Source organism: Triturus cristatus, chromosome 6 (genome assembly GCF_964204655.1).
Source record: "Triturus cristatus chromosome 6, aTriCri1.1, whole genome shotgun sequence".
NCBI lineage: Eukaryota > Metazoa > Chordata > Amphibia > Caudata > Salamandridae > Triturus > Triturus cristatus.
Genome location: NC_140589.1, coordinates 184473839 through 184493406, shown reverse-complemented (window position 1 = coordinate 184493406; position 19568 = coordinate 184473839). Strand labels below are relative to the sequence as shown.

Genomic DNA, 19568 nt, shown 5'->3' with positions numbered 1-19568 from the left:
AATCACAACAATACAAAAGAGAAATTGGATAAATTAGACAAGACTCATTCATGGGCTATGGAAACAGTATAGAGAAATGCCAACGTATCACCACTTGCTTTATTAGAGAACATGTATTCACCACTTGTTTCATGAGAGCACGTGTATGCAGCATCAAGAGGTCGATAGACTCAAATTCAGCTGACATAGCTGTGCAGTGAAAATAACCTTCTCTTTATATTTGGAAAAAGATGAGGTCTTTTCTTTCCTGTAACATTCTTCCTTGTTTGTTGCTTCCTTCTTTTCTATTTTGTCTCTTTTAGTATCACGATGCCCTTGCAGAGCACCAGTTTGGAGTATATTCACTTATTCAAAGGTTGCCCACAAGCCTGCCCAAGTTCCCCTTAGTTATTTGTCTGAGCAATGGAGCTCCTGGTAGGCTATATTTGATGTATGTTTGGGCAAAAGAACAACTTCTATCATATTTATACAGTGAGGACTTTCTAGTCAATAAACGCCATAACCACCATTACTACTACACACCCTGACCCCCAAATACCCCATCTCTTAACCCTTAAACCCCTCTTTATTAGGTGATATAAGAATTATGTTATTTAATAAAAAGTCTTACCTGTGTGATAAAGCCTGACATGGTAACATCCACTGTGGCAACGCTTGCATTGTAGACGTTACATTGTGGTAATGCCTGCATTGCAGGAGTGACATGGAGGTAATGCTTCCGTTGTAGGTGTAACGTGGAGGTAACACTTGCGTTGTAGGCGTAATGTGGTGGTAACACTTGCGTTTTAGGCGTAACTTGGTGGTAACACTTGTGTTGTAGGCGTAACATAGTGGTAACGCTTGCATTATAAGCGTTATATCACCGCAGTGAAGGAGTCTCATTTGTACGGTTGCAGTGGGTAAGTGAGAACCATATCCTAAGTCCTGCAAGCAACACAAAAAGTTGTGAACCACAAATCACTCCACTGTCCAGAGATGTTCTCCGCTCCTCGAAGCTTTACTACTGACCAGACTTTGATGCATTGCATCTCAGTGGATGATATTGAGGACGGGGAAGTAGATTGGGCAAATTCAACAATGGCAACACGTACAGCACTATTTTGGACTTGAGAGAAATACAGTTTTTTCACCAGGTTTAAACCCACACTAGCCTTCCCATGAACGTTTATCATTGGTTGTGTCAAAATCATGTGACCCCATCGATTGAAGTCACAGTACAGCACATTCATTTCATTACACCATGTACAACTGTCAAACATTGTATTACATGTTCTGTCTCATGCACGTGTTTGCATGACTTAATCAGTAAGGCCTACATTACAAGTACTGCAGTACTTATGATGCAGTCATTTTGCACCTACAATTACTGATACCGTGGACATTGGCAATGTGATTCAGAATGACTGCAGTATAACAACTCTTTTCATATTTATATATATGGCTTGTGGAATGGGGAATAACACCATAAATCAGTTAAAAACACCAATTTCTGCATGTGATTCCCAAATTCTGGACCTTTTTGCTGCAACAAATTCCACCAGGTTTGAGGGGGAAAATGACTTCTCCACATTACGTATAATAATCTTTCATGCAGTTATACCCCACGTGGAAGGACTGCATTCCTCAAAATACCAAGTTGAGTGGGAAAGCCTTTTTACACACCAATTGATATGTTTAGCTACCTCATAATGAGGGACTGAGGGCCATATTTATGAGCCCTTTACGTCGCTGTTGAGTCACTTTTTGTGATGCTGTGGCGGGGTAAAACATGTGCCACACTGCGCCATATTTACAAAGTGACGCATCTAGGCAAATGTGTCACTTTGTAAACCGCTGCGCTACATTATACCTGCAACAGGTATAATGTATGCAGGGTGGGCGTTCTTCTGTAAAAAAAATAAAGGCTCATAATAGTGGCTTAGGGAAATCTATGAGATTTCACTACGCCACTTTTAGGCTGCCACTGCGTCACATCCTTACGCCTGCTTCACAGCAGGTGTATAGATTGACGCAGGCCCTTTCACATGGGGCTTTCCCCAATTGAAAGGACACATTGCTGGATTTGCGTCTGTTTTCAGACACACACCAGCGAAGCGCCACTTTTGCGCCTACAGATACGTCAGGAATACTGGTGTATCTGTAAATCCTTGTGACAAGGAGTGCCATACAGAAAACCCAGCGCATCCATGGTGTCGCGTGGATGGAGGACTGAAAAGTGTTGCATTGCTGTTTTCACGCAGCGATGCAAAACTTTTCATGAATGAGGACAAGTATTTTAACACAAACATTTTTAAAGGTAGACTACTCACCTCCTTCGAGTCCTGTGCAAAATGAGCGTGATTTAAATTGTAGTTGTTAGCAAGACGAGCGTCCTCTGAAAATAAGAATCATTCCTGGATATAACAAACAACCGTGAATAGGTATTGTACTGGTTTCAGCCTTTATTAATTATTTAACTTTACATGACAACTACTATAGGTAGCATCAGGAAAATATCCATCACTGTGTTCCCAGGTTACCCCAAAATCATTAACAAATAGTGACTTTAGATAAAGAGATTTCACACAAAACACATCTAGAAAATTGTATATGTCAATATAAGCAAGGCATACATTTTAATGCTGTCCCACGGTGACCCTTTCTGTTGATATAAATGTAATGGCATACGTTAATCCGAACTGAACTGTGCACTAAATTTTATAATCACACTATACTAAAATTCACCCAGACCATCAGAACTGTTTCCTATTGTTTCACACCTAAAATGAGTTCCCATATTCCAGTGCATGTAACTGTTTAGCAAGTCATAAAAATAAATAAAGCAAGTTCTTCACTCAGCAATATTCTGAGAATGGTTTAAATCGGTGTAGGAGGCTATCAACATATTTTCCCATCGCACATGCCACAGGTCACCATGCATGCACTCTTTATGGCAGCATAATCGTCACACAGACCCCTCCTTTTCGCTTCCATGCAGTTTCCAAATTTATCTTCATACTTGCATGGGTTTGCTGAAATGAGAAGGAACATGGTAAGAATTGTATATTGTTTGTTTATTGTGTATACTTTCTTTTAAGGGAACTTCACGAAATGCACAGCACACGTACCTCACACACAATACTGTAGACTTTATGGGACTGACATATTTTATTGGAGATACATACAAAAGACACGAAAGTTAACGTGAGGTGTTGACACATCCAATTGTGATCTTCTGGTTCCACCTCCATTAGTTGTCCCCATTCAGGGCCATTTCCTCCAATAAGACTAACTTTAAGTGAAAAAACCTTAGGCCACTATGCATAGGAAAAGTGTAACATTTATTTGAGAATTGTAATGTTGACAGCTCAATTAAAGACAATGGAGCAGCAGTGGCCTATTTGAACTGGTATAGGCCCGCTGCTCTCAACATTTCAATGTCCTAATTCACATCCTCAGCCTTTCTCTTTCCCTGCCTCGCCAAAATACATGGGGTGGGCAGAGAAAAGTGAAAATAGAGGCTTTGTTACCATGCACACTAGAGCATTCCCCCTCCATGCTCCCTAGCTGAGAGTCACTTGAGCATGGGAGGGAGAGGGATGCTGCTCAGCTCATGGGTCTCCCTGGCTTGGCTGAACTACAAAAAGCAGTTCAGCTAAGCCGGTGAGAACTGGGAACTGGCTTCAGCTCCTTTTCACAGCTTTTGCTGAGAATGTTCAAAAGCCGCGGCGCTGCACATGCTGTTAGCTTTTGAAATTTCACAAAAACAGCTGTGAACAAAGGCCTCATGGACTCAGTGAGGCCTTTGTTTTACTAATTAGAACATTCTGCCCTCATGGACGGAATGTTCTAATAGATTTATAGCCCCTTGGCTATACCTGTCAATGAAGCCAGCTTCCTTGTTTAACGCTGGAGAGGGCCTTTAATGGCTGGTATAACTATAAAGCTAAATTACAACACTGGAATGTCGAGAGCTCCTGTGAAAACAATGGAGTTCTCCGGGCTTCTATTAGCCGTGAGAAGCCAGGAGCATCAACATTCCAATGTTTGTGAACAAAAGTCTCCCTGAGCCCGAGGGGATTTCAACCCCATCGGGCTCTATCAGGCCTTTGTTTTACAAATTAGAACATTCTGCCCTCCAAGATATGTGGACTTTGCATGGGAAAGAGAGGAAGAGGAAGAGGGTGTGGACGAGGTACACAAATAGCCTTATTCTGTAGCTCACTGTCAATCGCGCCATGGACGAAGGGAGGGGGATGGTATATTTGCATACCCTATTCCACAGCCTCTTCCTCTATCTCTGTTTCCCCTGCACAAGTCACATTTCGTGGTGAGGCAGATGAGAGGGTGGAATTAGAATTAATAAAATTATGTGTTTAAGTTAGCTTAAGTAGGCCGTAAAACTAATTTATTGGGCCTTAGCATGGTTGCACTGAAAACATGGCTTTAAAAAGTTGTGCTGTGCTCTGCGTTCATGTTTTTGTTTGTACAATGTTTTTTCTTTCTTTATAAAATAGATAGAACTCCCTGTTCTGTGACAATGTTTATTTTCAAGGTAAAAGTACACTAGCTCCTACCTGCGCCCGGAGAAACACGCACATAATGTTTCAAGGTTGATGCCTTTGCTAATAGAATAGTTTTTTATTCATATTATCAAGCAACTATTGTTTAGTAATGCAATGTCACTTCCTTTTGTACGTTGGCTATAGGTTCTACTTGTTTATTCATTTGGGAGGGTTTCTATGGTGAGCTTATGATACGTAATAAATACTCCTAATGATGATTGTTTATTTTTAATGCAACATTAGGAGTATAACCCATGGTGCCACTTCACACCATTTTTAGGGTCTGATTCTCTGTTGCTGAAAATCTATAAGAACTGTTGTTTCTGGGCACAACTAAGGTGGCAATTACGATCCGGTAAAAAAAATTCCCGTACGACTCGTATCCGGTCTTTTTACCGTACGAATCGTACAAGTGCCGTACAAACTGGCAATCACGATTCGCACGGTAAAAAGCCCATACGAGTCGCATTGGGAATAATTCCCCACACGTCCTCGGGTCGTAAAAAGTGTCCGACACGTCCTCGGACGAGTTACCATACAAACGTGAAAAGCGAAGTCCGACTGGGGAATCACGATCCGTCCCGGGCGTCAGATAGCACAACCGTATGGTGAAAAGACCGTCCGCACCGAACTCCAATAGCAACCATGGAGACGTCCAAACAGGTGCCCGGTACGCGCCGCACCCCCCCCAGCCCCCGCATGTACGCGCCGTACCCCCCCACAGCCCCCGCATGTACGCGCCGTACCCCCCCCAGCCCCCGCATGTACGCACTGTACCCCCCCAGCCCCCGCATGTACGCACCGTACCCCCCCAGCCCCTGCATGTACGCGCCGTACCCCCCCCAGCCCCCGCATGTACGCGCCATACCCCCCGTGTACGTACACCCGAGTACGTGTCGAACCCCCCGTGTATGTACACCCGAGTACGTGTCGAACCCCCCCCGTGTACGTACAACCGAGTACGTGTCGATCCCCCCGTGTATGTACACCCGAGTACGTGTCGAACCCCCCGTGTACGTACACCCATGTACGTTCGAGTCGTACCCCCACCTGTGTATGTACGGTGCGTACCCCCAGCGCGACGCACTGGGGGTACGCACCGTACATACACGGGGGGGGGGTACGACTCGAACGTACACGGGTGTACATACACGGGGGGGTTCGACACGTACTCGGGTGTACGTACACGGGGGGGTTCGACACGTACTCGGGTGTACATACACGGGGGGTGCGACACGTACTCGGGTGTACGTACACGGGGGGGTTCGACACGTACTCGGGTGTACATACACGGGGGGTTCGACACGTACTCGGGTGTACGTACACGGGGGGGTTCGACACGTACTCGGGTGTACGTACACGGGGGATACGGCGCGTACATGCGGGGGCTGGGGGGGTACGGCGCATACATGCAGGGGCTGGGGGGGGGTACGGCACGTACATGCGGGGGCTGGGGGGGGTACGGCGCTTACCGGGCCACCTACTCTGGTCGTTTCGCGCCGTACTTCGCATTTCCGACACTTTTTGGGTGCCGTAAAAATATTGCCATCCGGACTGCTGTCGGTTCGAATCGTAATTCCTGGGTCGTGAAACGCTGCCTGGAAGTGTCCCGACATCACGTCGCAGCATTCCCGGATCACATTCGTATGCATATTTTAGTCAGTCGGTGTTTTTTACGATTCGTACGGAAATGGTGTTTCTGTGCGAATCGTAATTCCATGTTTGTAATGTTTTACGACCGGGTACGAGTCGGACGGAGAATACGCTCCGACCGACGGTTCGTACCCGGTTTTTACCGGATCGTAATCGGCACCTAGATGTCTACAATTGACTCTTTGTTCTTTTAGGCACTAGTTTTTGCCTAACATTTTATAAAGTCATAACTCCAGTTCTACTGGTTGGAATATTGTCATTTAAGTGTCAAATAATTTATTAAAATGTACTCATTTTTTTCTAAAGGGGTGTGGGATTTCACTTGTTTTTGTACTTTCACTTTGTTGCTGTTTTTGTGCTGCATAAATGTTTTACTCATTACCTTTAAATTAAGCCTGACTGCTTTGTGCAAAGCTACCAGAGTGTTAAGCTCAGGTTAATTTGGGGTTTGCTTGTGACTTCACCCTGACAGAAATTGTGACTGCTGCTTGAGAAGGATTTTACCCCTTTAACCAATAACCAAATTTCCAACAATTCTCATAATAGGCCCGCCTGTAGAGCACTTCCTTAATTAATCTCGCACATCTGGACACCCTCTGCCGATCCTTTGTGGGTGGCTTTGCTCTTTTGTAGGCTGCTGGTGGATGGTGGTCAGCATCCTAGCGGTTCACCAGTGCTGATTCCGTTCCCTCCCTGCCACGGGCTACTAGCCTTATTGGTTGTAATACATGGGTGGGCCCAGGCAAGATCTCAGACTAAATAAAGCCACTCAACACACCCCACGATAGCCACTAATTTTTCTGATTTTCCACTGAACAGTCATTTGTTTGCCCACTGTCCTCTCTAACATTGTTCTTATTACCTTGGTTTTGGTTCCTATGATCAGAGACTGTGAACGTCTACACATTTGTTTTACAATTGTCAAGAAAGGGACATTACAAAACATCTATGTGGTGGAGATGGGGACTTGAGTCACCATGCAGTACAGGCACACATACTTCCACCACCCACAGGGCACATTCAGAGCCTTCCTCCATAATAACATGGAACATCAGTGTGAACAGGGATCCTGAATTCACTCCTTTCTTAAGTACAAGAGGGGCCATATAGCTTTGCTCCAAGAGTCCCATACAATACTGATGGAAGGTATCAACCTCCAGAAGCACTGGTGAGTCAGGTTTTGCTACTAATTTCTCTGCTATGCCTGGAGGACCCTTATCTCTGTAACGGTGGTTGTCTAGAATGAACTGGGTTTGATCACAGTGGATCAGAAGGGCAGATTTGTCCTGATGGAGGCCAAAATAGGTGGCTCCAAGGTCATAATAGAAAGTATTTAAGGCCCAACACGTAGACCTGCAAGTTTTCCTTCGTTGACTATTGGGACAGTAATCGAAGCGAGTGCACATGTCATGGATTCTAGAGGAGGACTTAAATTGCATCCTGGATTTTCAACTAGAGAGATCACACACAGACCCAGACTGTTCATAATACAAATATGTTGTCACCTTGGCTTAAACAATGGTCTATTGTAGATGTATAGAGGCTGCATTACCCTACTGTTAGGCTCTATTACTTTTGCTCCCCTCCACATGACCTGTATGTGCAGCTTAATCGTGTCATCTTTTCTGTCCTAATATGTCAGATGATCTCCTCCTCTAAATAACGTGGCAGGATGATTTTTGATCCTAACCTTCTTCAGATACATTTAGCCTGGGGCTGAACCTTGCATGATACATTTTTCCGTGGTACGCTCAGGGAGAGAATGAGTGAATACTTTGAGATTAGTTGATTCTTCCTTCTCTCCAGAAAATTAGTAGGTGGCCTTTAAGGTAGTGAATCATGGTCACTGAATACATATTGTGGTGGGAACATGGATGACCTTGGAATCAAAACTTTGGAGGACTCTTGCATCAAACTGTAAGACAATTAGTGGGGGACCTCAGCCTTTGAGATTCCCTGCAGCTTCTGGAAAGTCCCTGGGGTTCTGATGTCTTCCTGGCAAAGCTGTATCAAAGCTATTCCAACATCGTAGTGCCTAAGTTAGCCCTCATCTATTGGACGGTAGTGACTGAAGGTTTATTGCCACCATCACGCAGGAAGTCCCTGATAGTCTTGATAATCAAGCTAAGGCGTGTCTCTGCTGACCTAGTTTTATACAGGTCAATAGCCATCTTCAATTCTGACTATAAAATTCTTGGCAACGTTTTGATGGCCTGCATACTCTGGGCACTGCCATCCAGATCAGAATGGCTTTGCACCTCGGAGAACTACATCTTTGACTATACGGAGGCTGTACAAAATCATGGAGGCAATTCTATCGGCAGAGCCCAATTCGCCTACCTAGTCCTAGACCTTGAAAAGGCTTTTCATACTTTAGTATGAAAATGCCTTTTCAAAGTACTCGTTAAGTTCTGCTCTGGGAGGTGTTCGACCTGTCAGCCTTAGGGTGGTCTTCCTCCAAACTTTATGCCTTCCTCCTACATTGTTACTGATCTCAGTTTTGCTGGCCTTAGGACTCTGCACACTTTACCACTGCTAACCAGTGCTAAAGTGCATGTGCTCACTCGTTAAAACATGGTAATATTGGCGTAGTCCCAATTGGCATATGTAATTTACTATAAGTCCCTAGTAAAGTGGTACTACATGTACCCAGGACCTGTATATTAAATACTACTAGTGGCCTGCAGCACGGATTGTGCCACATACTTAAGAAGCCCTTTATACATTAATCGGGCCTGCCATTGCACCCTGACTGTGCACTTTACACTGCCATGTCAACCTGGCAAAATAAACCTTTTGTCAGGCCCAAACCATCCTTTTTGTTATACAGACAACTCACTCCTAAGGTAAGCAATGGACAGTCCAGAGAGCAGGGTGCATTGTATTTAAAAACTAGGACATGTACTTTTAAGTTTTACAAGTCTTAAAATCTTTTTTCACTACAGCCAGTAGTTGGAATTACCTTAATAAATGTTATAAGTGTAATTTCCAAATGGGAAAAGGTAACCAGCTCATGTTTGGCGTCTCTGAAATGTTACTCTAAAATCCTAATTTATGGTAAAGTTGTTTCTTAAATTGCAATTCTGAAAATGCCACTTTTAGAATGTTGGCATTTTCTTGCCTTAGCCATTTAGTACCTGTAGCCTGTCTCCAGTCACATGACTGGGTGTAGCTGACATATGAGCTTTGTGTATTCTTCGTAGCGAACCACACACACTAGGGAGCTTAGGTGTACCTTGATGGGCCGTCACTGGCAGGATTGAAAGGAGGAGCTGGGCACCGCCCCACTACACTTGAATAGGCTGTGTCCTGCCTCCACACAAAGGGCGTTACAACAAACAAATGATGGACGGAATGCTGACAATGCAGACATTCTCCCCCAGTCAACCGATCTGGGTTAAATCCATCGTTCTTTTGCCCACTGCGCCACCCCAGTTCAGACATGGCCATATGCAAATCAGTCTTGACCCTGTGCCTCATGGGAACAGTCCAGCCCGAACTGCCAAGCCATGTCTTCCCTGGACCGGAATCAAGCATCCTAGGACCGGTTTCTGGCTATCAGCCGTCATCAGCCAGGATAGCTTGACTCCAGTGGCGTAGTGAGCACGGGTCCCACGTCTGGGAATACCCATCCCACTTAGGGCGAAAAGCGTTACAACAAACAAATGATGGACGGAATGCTGACAATGCAGACATTCTCCCCCAGTCAACCGATCTGGGTTAAATCCATCATTCTTTTGCCCACTGCGCCACCCCAGTTCAGACATGGCCATATGCAAATCAGTCTTGACCCTGTGCCTCATGGGAACAGTCCAGCCCGAACTGCCAAGCCATGTCTTCCCTGGACCGGAATCAAGCATCCTAGGACCGGTTTCTGGCTATCAGCCGTCATCAGCCAGGATAGCTTGACTCCAGTGGCGTAGTGAGCACGGGTCCCACGTCTGGGAATACCCATCCCACTTAGGGCGAAAAGCGTTACAACAAACAAATGATGGACGGAATGCTGACAATGCAGACATTCTCCCCCAGTCAACCGATCTGGGTTAAATCCATCGTTCTTTTTTCTGTCCGTCAATTGTTGTTTTTGCATTTGTCACCCCGAGTGGGAAGGGTATGCTCAGACGTGAGTCCCTTGCTCTCCATGCCACTGGAATCAAGCTATCCTGGCTGACGAGGGCTGAAAGCCCGAAACCGGTCCTAGGATGCTTGTTTCCAGTCCAGGGAGGACCTGGCTTGGCAGTTCGGGCTGGACTGTTCCCATGGGGCACAGGGTCAAGACTGATTTGCATATGGCTGGGTTCAAACTGGAATGGCATGGTGAGCAAAAAAACGATGGATTTAGGCCCAGATCTCTGTACTGGGGTGAATGTATGACATTGTTCTGCATTCTGTCTGTCAATTGTTGTTTTTGCATTTGTCACCCCGAGTGGGAAGGGTATGCTCAGACGTGAGTCCCTTGCTCTCCATGCCACTGGAATCAAGCTATCCTGGCTGACGAGGGCTGAAAGCCCGAAACCGGTCCTAGGATGCTTGTTTCCAGTCCAGGGAGGACCTGGCTTGGCAGTTCGGGCTGGACTGTTCCCATGGGGCACAGGGTCAAGACTGATTTGCATATGGCTGGGTTCAAACTGGAATGGCATGGTGAGCAAAAAAACGATGGATTTAGGCCCAGATCTCTGTACTGGGGTGAATGTATGACATTGTTCTGCATTCTGTCTGTCAATTGTTGTTTTTGCATTTGTCACCCCGAGTGGGAAGGGTATGCTCAGACGTGAGTCCCTTGCTCTCCATGCCACTGGAATCAAGCTATCCTGGCTGACGAGGGCTGAAAGCCCGAAACCGGTCCTAGGATGCTTGTTTCCAGTCCAGGGAGGACCTGGCTTGGCAGTTCGGGCTGGACTGTTCCCATGGGGCACAGGGTCAAGACTGATTTGCATATGGCTGAGTTCAAACTGGAATGGCATGGTGAGCAAAAAAACGATGGATTTAGGCCCAGATCTCTGTACTGGGGTGAATGTATGACATTGTTCTGCATTCTGTCCGTCAATTGTTGTTTTTGCAATCCACACAAAGGGCTGCATATCCCCTGCAGTTAGTCTGGGGCCAGGGCAAGGAAGACATTACTCCTAGTGACTTCATAGCAAAACCTCCAGAAACTTATCACCTACTTCAGAGGCACACCCGGTTATGAATACTGGACCTTAGACACCTCCACTTCAGTACATTTCTGGACCTTTGGATTCTCTGCCAGGAAGAAGTGCTGCTGCAAGGACTGCTTCTCTGCTGAATTGCTCCTCTAAAGGAAATTCTGCCCTGCTGTGCTAGCCTGCTGCCCTCTTGCCTGGAGAAGATGAACTAGACCTGGACTTCATCTTGAACCCAGGACCTCAGAGTGACTCAAAGTGCTAGTCTGATGTCCTCCTGATCTAAACCTCAGGGATATAAAAGGCTCCTCAACCAGTTCCTGTACCCAGCTGTAGCTGGACCCGGTCCAGCACAACCAGATAGCTGCGGTTGGCACTCTATGCTTTTAGGTGCTCTATTACACTTTATTCTTTCAAATTTCATAACTCCAGTCCTACTGATTGGATTTTTGTCAGTTTGTTCTTGTTTTATTAACTAGGTTCAGCTCTATTACTCTAGCATGGTATGGTATCCTTTTTGTGTGGTGTTTTCACTGTATTACTGTTTGAAGTCTTGCACAAATACTTGCCTCTAAATTAAGCCTGACTTCTCTGTGCTAAGCTGCCAGCAAGTTGAGTACAGGTTAATTTGGGGTTTGCTTGTGCCTTAACCTGACATGGACTGTGGATGTTGCGTGACCAGAACTCTCAGCCCAGTCAACCAACAATCCAATTTCTCACAAGAAGTGCATCATACTGCTTGTGAAATTGCTTTATGTAGAACCTTGTGATAGGGTCCAATTAGGTCAATTAATCTAACCCCCGTTTGCCATCAAGGAAACCCTTTGTCTTTGTTGCTCTTTTATCTTGCCACATAGCCATTAGCTATTAGACCAAGACAGGAGGGAAGGCAATGGGGTATCTCCATTGCAAAAAAAACGTAAGAAGTGTCCTTGGACGCCAAAGACATCATAATTTAGATCATGGATTTTGTGTGAGACCACACTAGTATAGGCCAGATCTTCAAGAAGTCCGGCAAAGCCTCAAGGCTACACATCAACTGGCTGAAATTGTGCTTTCTTGTTCAGCACCCTAACACCACACTGACCTGTCTGGATTTGGAGGCAATTCCATCAAACAGGAGGGGATCTTGTTGTGTTATTTAGGTCTCACAGTATATTATGCTGATGGGGACATTTTTGAAGAAAACAGCATGAAAGAGATGTCCACCTCTACGACACAAATAGCTTTCTGGAGAAGACTCTATGTGATGGTCATAGGATGCACTGACCTATCTAAAATTGTGTTTCTGCCCTGCCTTCTGTACTATTTCACCAATTTACCTGTCATTCTCACAAGAAAGTTTTTAGCAAGGTAGACACATTACACCGGAATCTCATCTGGCATAATGGCCAGTGCAGAGTCGCACTGGCTAAACTGTGCCTACTGGTGGAGCCAGAAAGGCAGGGAGCTCTGCATTTTAAAGATGAATATTTGCCTGCCCAAATTCAGTGGCTTTGCTGTTGACTTTCTGGTCTCTTGCTGGAGGAACCTGGTTCTGACAGACAACCCTTGCACCTTAAACATTTGCTTCAAGGGGTCAAACTCAGACAAGGGCAACCTTGTGTACTTTAAACTTCTCAAGAACCGTATTGATTGCTAAACACATCACTCATTATGCCCTAACCTTTTCTTAGTCTTCCTAAACAATGGGGGCCACTGGTGAGGTGAGACATTGGGAAGACACAGGTATCTCAGTCCTGGTACATCTATTTCAGAATGGTCATCTCCTACCCTTTAACTCGCTTAGAGAACAGTTTGACAGTTCCAGACATTCTGAGTTCTAATTCACTTTCTCAGGACTAAACAGTCCATTAATGAAATAGGAACAACATCAAATTCAAAATCATACGATTCAATATCTTACATAGGTCCTATCTAACTCCTGCTACAATTAGCAAACTTTTTCCCAACCTCAATCTGCTCGTTCTATGCTGCCTGCGTTGGTTTCCACTGTATGTTTTGAGATTGCCCCTCTTTGACAATCTTAGTCTGAAATATTGGGTCAGCTAATAACCACCATTGGAATTCTTAACTTTTTTGGGAGACCTGCATCTTGGGTCTATCTATATATGACAACTACAAAGAATAGGGTGGCAGCTCGCTTCTTAGATCTTGCTTTGTTGATAGAGAAAAATGCTGCTACTATGAAATATTAAAATGTGTTCCTCCCACGTATGCGACATGGCGCCAGGTTGCTAATAAATGACCTGAGGCTGGGACCAAAGCCTTGCATAGGGAGGAAGTGAGGGGCCTTCGGAAGGACCAGACAGCATGTGAGTGGGACAACATGTTGAAGAGTCTGAAGGAGGTGCCTGAAGATGACACGTTACCTCCGTACATGCCTTGTCCTACCTTCCCCTAAGGCCATTCAAGTCCCTCTATTATGGGCAAAAGTGGAGACATTGTCCGTAGTATGACAATATATAGGATAAGATATAGGATAGGTGCTGGTTGTCCATCCGAGCTCAAATTACACTCCTATCCTTACCCCCTTCACCCGCCCCTACACATAAATACTGTACCACAGTCTCTCTTTAGGTTGACGCACATTCCAATCACTCTCTCGTCAGAGGGGACTCTGTCCCCTGAGAATTTACCTAATCATCTTTGTCCCTATCCCTGCTCACATCCCAATCATGGCTGAGCCGCCATGCTCATGATTTTACATTTTTTGTTTTTTAAAATGTGTGCAGCCAATATGGATGCAGAACGATTTTGTGTATCTTTTACGTAGAATTCCATGCTGCATGTAACTTCCATGAAAGCCGCCTTAACGCTATTTGTATCAACAACATATTACAAGTGCCGGATCATTGCCACTCGACTTTAATACTTTATCTGTTTATAAGGTTATCAAAAATGCAAATGAAGATAAAAAAAATGCAAAAACACGTTGCATAAATATTGTCAATATTATTGCACTAGAGGAAAACACTATTACTTCTGTAATAGGTAACTTGACTTAAAAACTTACTGCACAGTCCATCTTCACAGTCATTCCTACAAAGACTACATCTTTCCCCTGGCGTGTACGGTGTATACAAGGTTTTCTCTCGATTCCCCCTATGAATGAAAAAAAGTACAGTAATGACGTTTAAAAGAACGGACATGGAGTGTAATTCTGAAAGTGAATAACGACACACCTGCCATGCTGAATAAAAATAGACAAACGGTAAGAATTTGAGTGAATCACGAGCATGTGTTGAAGAGATACATTTACTCCTGGTCGGTTTCCTGTCAGGAGCTGAGTAGATGTACAAACTCTATTCGAATCACAGATATCCTAGAACGCACGCCCTGTATAATTTATAAAGCACATTAAGTCAAATACATTCTCCGATGGAAAGCACCATTCACTACACGTCCCGTAAATATGACTTACTTTGGGGGAATTTACCACTCCATTTATATTTACTTTCTATAGCTCGTATTTGGAGTAACTGTAGTAACTATGGTGGGAGGGGGTAAATATGATGGAAAACCCATCATAAATGTTTCGCAAGTTGCAATGTTGTAGGTGTAGGAGACATCTGTCATTGGGATCATGCCTACTTGTTCACGAGAGCATCTCTTATTCCCACCACTCTCACAGTGATTGAACATTTGCAATACTAAAGTGTTTTACCACCATTAAACATGCAATTTGAGTTTGCAAAGTCCCACATGTTCTCTTTCTTGGAATCTGGTTGTTAAATGTAAATTAATAACAGCAAAATATTTAATAGGGCAAGTTATTATTATGCGATTACATCTTCCTATAGAAATTAATGGAAATTTGAAAAGCCATGGTCCATAACCGGCTTTGAAATTCCCAGCATCATAATTGCTGACGACAGTCAACCACTGCTTTATTCTCGTTTTTTTTAGCTCTTTTCCTGTTGTTTTCTGGAAATTAGACACTTTGTAAAAATTCCTCATGCTTGTCTCTGGGTGAATGAAACTCTGTTAAGAAAAATGGCAAATAATATGCAGATTCGTAACGCTAGAAATGTCGGAATGACAGTTGCATGAAGTTTGAATATTTTCAGATACGTAAGTATGACGCACGTTATCATTGCACGTGCATGCGACAAAACAGTTTAAGAGCATGCCCTATTTCAACAAGAATAATGGGGAGTCTAAGAGGAATGGTAAACATTGTGTGATTCAAACTCTGGGTGCTCCAGCTAAGGGTCTCGTTAAGAGAAGTCTGTAATATCCATTCAGGTGCAAGTGTGAGTTGGCTCCCGCATCAGAAGAACATGCATACAAATACCACACTTTTATCCCATCCGTACATCACCAGGTCACATGCCATATTCATTACGTTTATTGGCCGATCATCTTTCCTGTCATAAATGGCAGACATATAAGATTTCCAAGCTTCTTTGGTGTCATTATTTCCTGCTGATCCCAAGCAGTGACTATCTAAATGGTTTATTATTAACCATAGTGACTTTGAGTTGGTTTTACCCGCTTGAACTATATCAATCCAGTCTTGTTCGGATTTTATTCTCTTTGCTTCCCAAAATGCCTTTTTATAAGACTTTCGTCTTATATTATCAAGGACGGCGTTAAAAATTAACAGGAAACTGCCGCTAAAGCGGCGATAATGGGCTTGATAATATGCCCTAGAGAATTCCAATAGCAGCCCATTGTTGTAATCTCCCTCTTTTTTCCCCTGGTACTTTCCTCTTTGTTGTTTTCCTCTTCTCTTTCCCTGGTGGTACCTCCCTCTCTTTCCCCCGCCCCCTTCTTCCTCTTGGAACGTTCCTCCAGAGTTCACCATGAAATGTTGGACAGGCCGTCAGTTACGGAGAGTGGATGACAGAATAAAGACACTTGAACTTACCTTGCCTCAGAGTTCATTCTTATTATAACACTGGCAACAATTTGGCGGGCCATTCCTGTCATCTCCCCTTTCAGTACTCTCTCCTTTCTGCATGTCGGCTTGGTGATTCCTCGGTTCAGTGCCTGTGGACGCAGAGTTGGTGCACGTCCCAGCTCCTTGACGAAGTTCGTGGAAGTTCCCTGCGTTGAGTTCTTGACCATCGTGGATCCTACAAGCCTGAGTGCCCCCTCTTCTCCATCTCCGTTGGTGTCTAGAACTGTTGCTGGGTATTTCTGTGCGTCGGACCACCAGAAGTCGTGAGTAAGCTTCACGAGTGGACACTTGCGGTGTTTTTACCTGTCCGTTCTTACCTTGCGCTGTGGTCTGCTTGCTTTTGGCTGACTCCTAATTTTTCTGTCACAGCCCTCTGCATAACCCAGCGACCGTTCCCCTTCATCAGTGCCAACTAATACCGTAAACCGCCGCATCCTCAGGCCATGCTTTGACTTTGTTTTCCTGCACTCCTGTTTCGTCACTGTGACTGGGGAGAAAGGGTGAATCCTTTTAGTGAAGTATCAGGCAAAAGATTGTGGGCCACATCCCCGTGAGGTGCGCTGCCGTCTTACACTCACCCTCAAGAGTCAGCGGGAGGTAGCGGTAACCCTGCGCCACATAGGTAACCCTTCCCTGTGGTGTCTGTAGGCTGTGTGCGTTCCTCGAACCTGCGCAGTTGAAGCTTTCCAAGTGAAAATACCTCTCAGCAGAGGACACGCTGAGGCAAGCACCGTGTGGAGACACTTTTTCCTCGGTCAGTCTCATTAAGCCTGCGCAGCAGCAGCTCTGCCAAAATAAATCCTGTCAGCAGAAGTCGTGCTGAGGCAGGCGCAGTGTGGAGACACTTTCCCCTTCAGAAGTGCAAGTCAGTTACCTCTCAGAGCGCAGCACGTCAGTTTCCCGGCGCACCAGCAGCTGTGGAACCGGCCATGTCATCCGGCATTTCTTCCACTACAGGTCTGCCTATACCTGCGATCGTCTAACCCAGGGGACAGCTGCTCCGGGCAAGTTTATTATGATTTATGCGAAGCCTCCTCCTACCAAGTAAGATCTTTTTCTCCTTTAGCCTCGGTGCACAGCAGTTATAAAGTGACACACTCACCATTTTTGGCCATTTTCCTGTCCATCCTTGTGTGTCCTCTGCGGTAATACACACACCAACCTTGCTCTGCATACCAAAGGTTCCTTATCCACGGCTGAGACACACTGAAGAGTACCACTTCTCCCAGTTACGTTTTCCCTAGGGCGAGATCCGTCACAGCTTGTGGAGAACTTCAAGTATGGTACAACTGTGCCCTACCCTCTTTCTGCCTATATACACTTTCCACCTCGGTCTAAGCACTGTGTGTGCACCAGTACACGGTGACGCGCACACCTTCATCATTGGACCATTGGACATCTCACATTTTAATGTATAACCTCCTCCCCTCCCTGTCTCTCTGAATTCCCCTTTTCATATTCGCATCCTCTCATTACTCGAGTTATTTAGAATTACTTCCCAGAGGTGGTGCATATTGCTGGATCGCACTACTTCTCAAGCTAAATTTTCTTGCATGCTTCTTTTATTTAGAGTGTCCAAAAGTGAAAATACTACCATGTATGTGTTGAGTCTCTGAGGTCATATTATGCTTACTGGGTACTGCTTAAATAGCAAAGCTTCCTGCATGTTTCATTTATTTAGTGTGTATACAAAGTATTAGGCTTACTGAGTACTGCCTTACAAGCAAAGTCTTCCTGCATGCTTCATTTTTACAGTGTAATTAGAGTATAATAGTGTAACCTCTACAGTCCATGCTTTGAATCGTTCAGATTGTACTTTACTTACTTGTATTTTTTACGCATTGAGGTTAGTCATTCAGTTATCCCACTCCTGGTCCTTTGAGTAAGTTCCCTGCACTTCTACACCTGTTGTAACTAGGTATTGTGTAGCCACCTTCCGTCCAGTGGAAATTCTGTTTCAGCCTGCCTGGATAGCTTACCCCTCCCACCATGGCTGGACAAGCTATGAGCCAACCTCCTCCGTTCCTCAATGAAATCGGGGAGCCGGAAATTCACTGGAAGGAATGGATACATTTATTGGCCTCACACCTCATTGCCATGGCGGCGAAAGGTATAAAGCAGTTCGCAAACAACACATATTGTTGCATAACCTAGGCATACAAGGTAGGAAGATTTATGACACCTTACCTGAACCAGAACTAGAAGAGGATGAGGATAATATGGATGAGTTTAAAGTCACACTGTTAAAGTTAGAGACACGTTTTGGTAACAGAGTAAACGTAGTTTTGGAGCGACATAAGTTCTTTACCAGCATCCAAGGTAAACAGGAATCTGTCATCAATTACATATCAGCACATAGAGGCCTGACACAACTATGTGAATTTGGTGAACTCACCGATTCACTCATCAGAGACCAACTTGTCAGGTGCACAAAGAATAGTCGTATCCAAGAAAAGCTCCTGGCAAAAAACCCCACCTTAAAAGAAGCGGTTAGTATAGCAGTCTCTGTGGAACACACTGCTAAGTGTATCAAAGAGATGAAGACTCCCAATGAGCTTGTTCGCAATAGCAGTGATGCACAGGCCAATTCCTTTGATAATGAGGTATTCAAAGTTAGACCCGGAGAAGTCAAAAATAACCATTCTGTCGGTGAAAAGGGAAGGTTGAAATGCTATAGATGTGGCAGCAGCAATCACCTTGCTAATGATGTACGTTGTACTGCCCGAAATGTCACGTGTGTAAAATGTAACAAGAAGGGGCACCTGGGTAGAGTGTGCAACAACAGTGAAAACGACAGAGTGAAAGTAGTACACAGTGAAGGGGACTTGGCCCCATGTATGTTTTCCAAGTAAAAGCTAGGGACTGTCAAGCTTCCCCAAGTTCTCAAGGACAATTCAGTGACCACAGGCCTATTGAACATCCTAAATGTACCATCTTTGTGAATAGTAAGCCCATAGATGTGTTGGCCGATTCGTGTGCCCCGGTTACCTTATTCAATATTGATGTCATAAATGACATTTTTGATACCTCCAGTCTCAAAATGCTGGATCCTGACATTTCAGCTGTAGGGTATGCCGATGAGAACATTCCTTTAGTAGGGATGATGAGTGTGTGTATTAAATTCAAAGGAAGATCCACATGGGGCAAAGTATACATGGTAAGCAAAGGGTCAAATCTGTTGGGTTGGCATCATCAAAGAGAGCTAGGGATTGTACTCGACCCGAACAGTAAAGATCAAGTTCTAGTAGCTGAGGAGGTGGAGGAAACCAGCAGGGATGTATACATTTGTTCTGAGTTGTTCACTGGAATAGGCCAAAGAGT

General features: G+C 44.7%; 1 protein-coding gene across 1 annotated transcript in view; it reads right to left on the bottom strand.

Moving 5' to 3' along the window:
• Positions 1 to 2877: 2877 nt before the first annotated feature.
• Positions 2878 to 19568, bottom strand: part of LOC146816603 (cysteine-rich venom protein-like) — a 138931-nt gene continuing 122240 nt past the window's right edge. The window contains exons 7-8 of the mRNA XM_085609533.1: positions 14358 to 14446; positions 2878 to 3011 (exon numbers count right to left, since the gene is read on the bottom strand). Coding sequence (XP_085465659.1) covers positions 2878 to 3011; positions 14358 to 14446 — 223 coding nt within the window. The remainder of the gene's footprint in view (positions 3012 to 14357; positions 14447 to 19568) is intronic.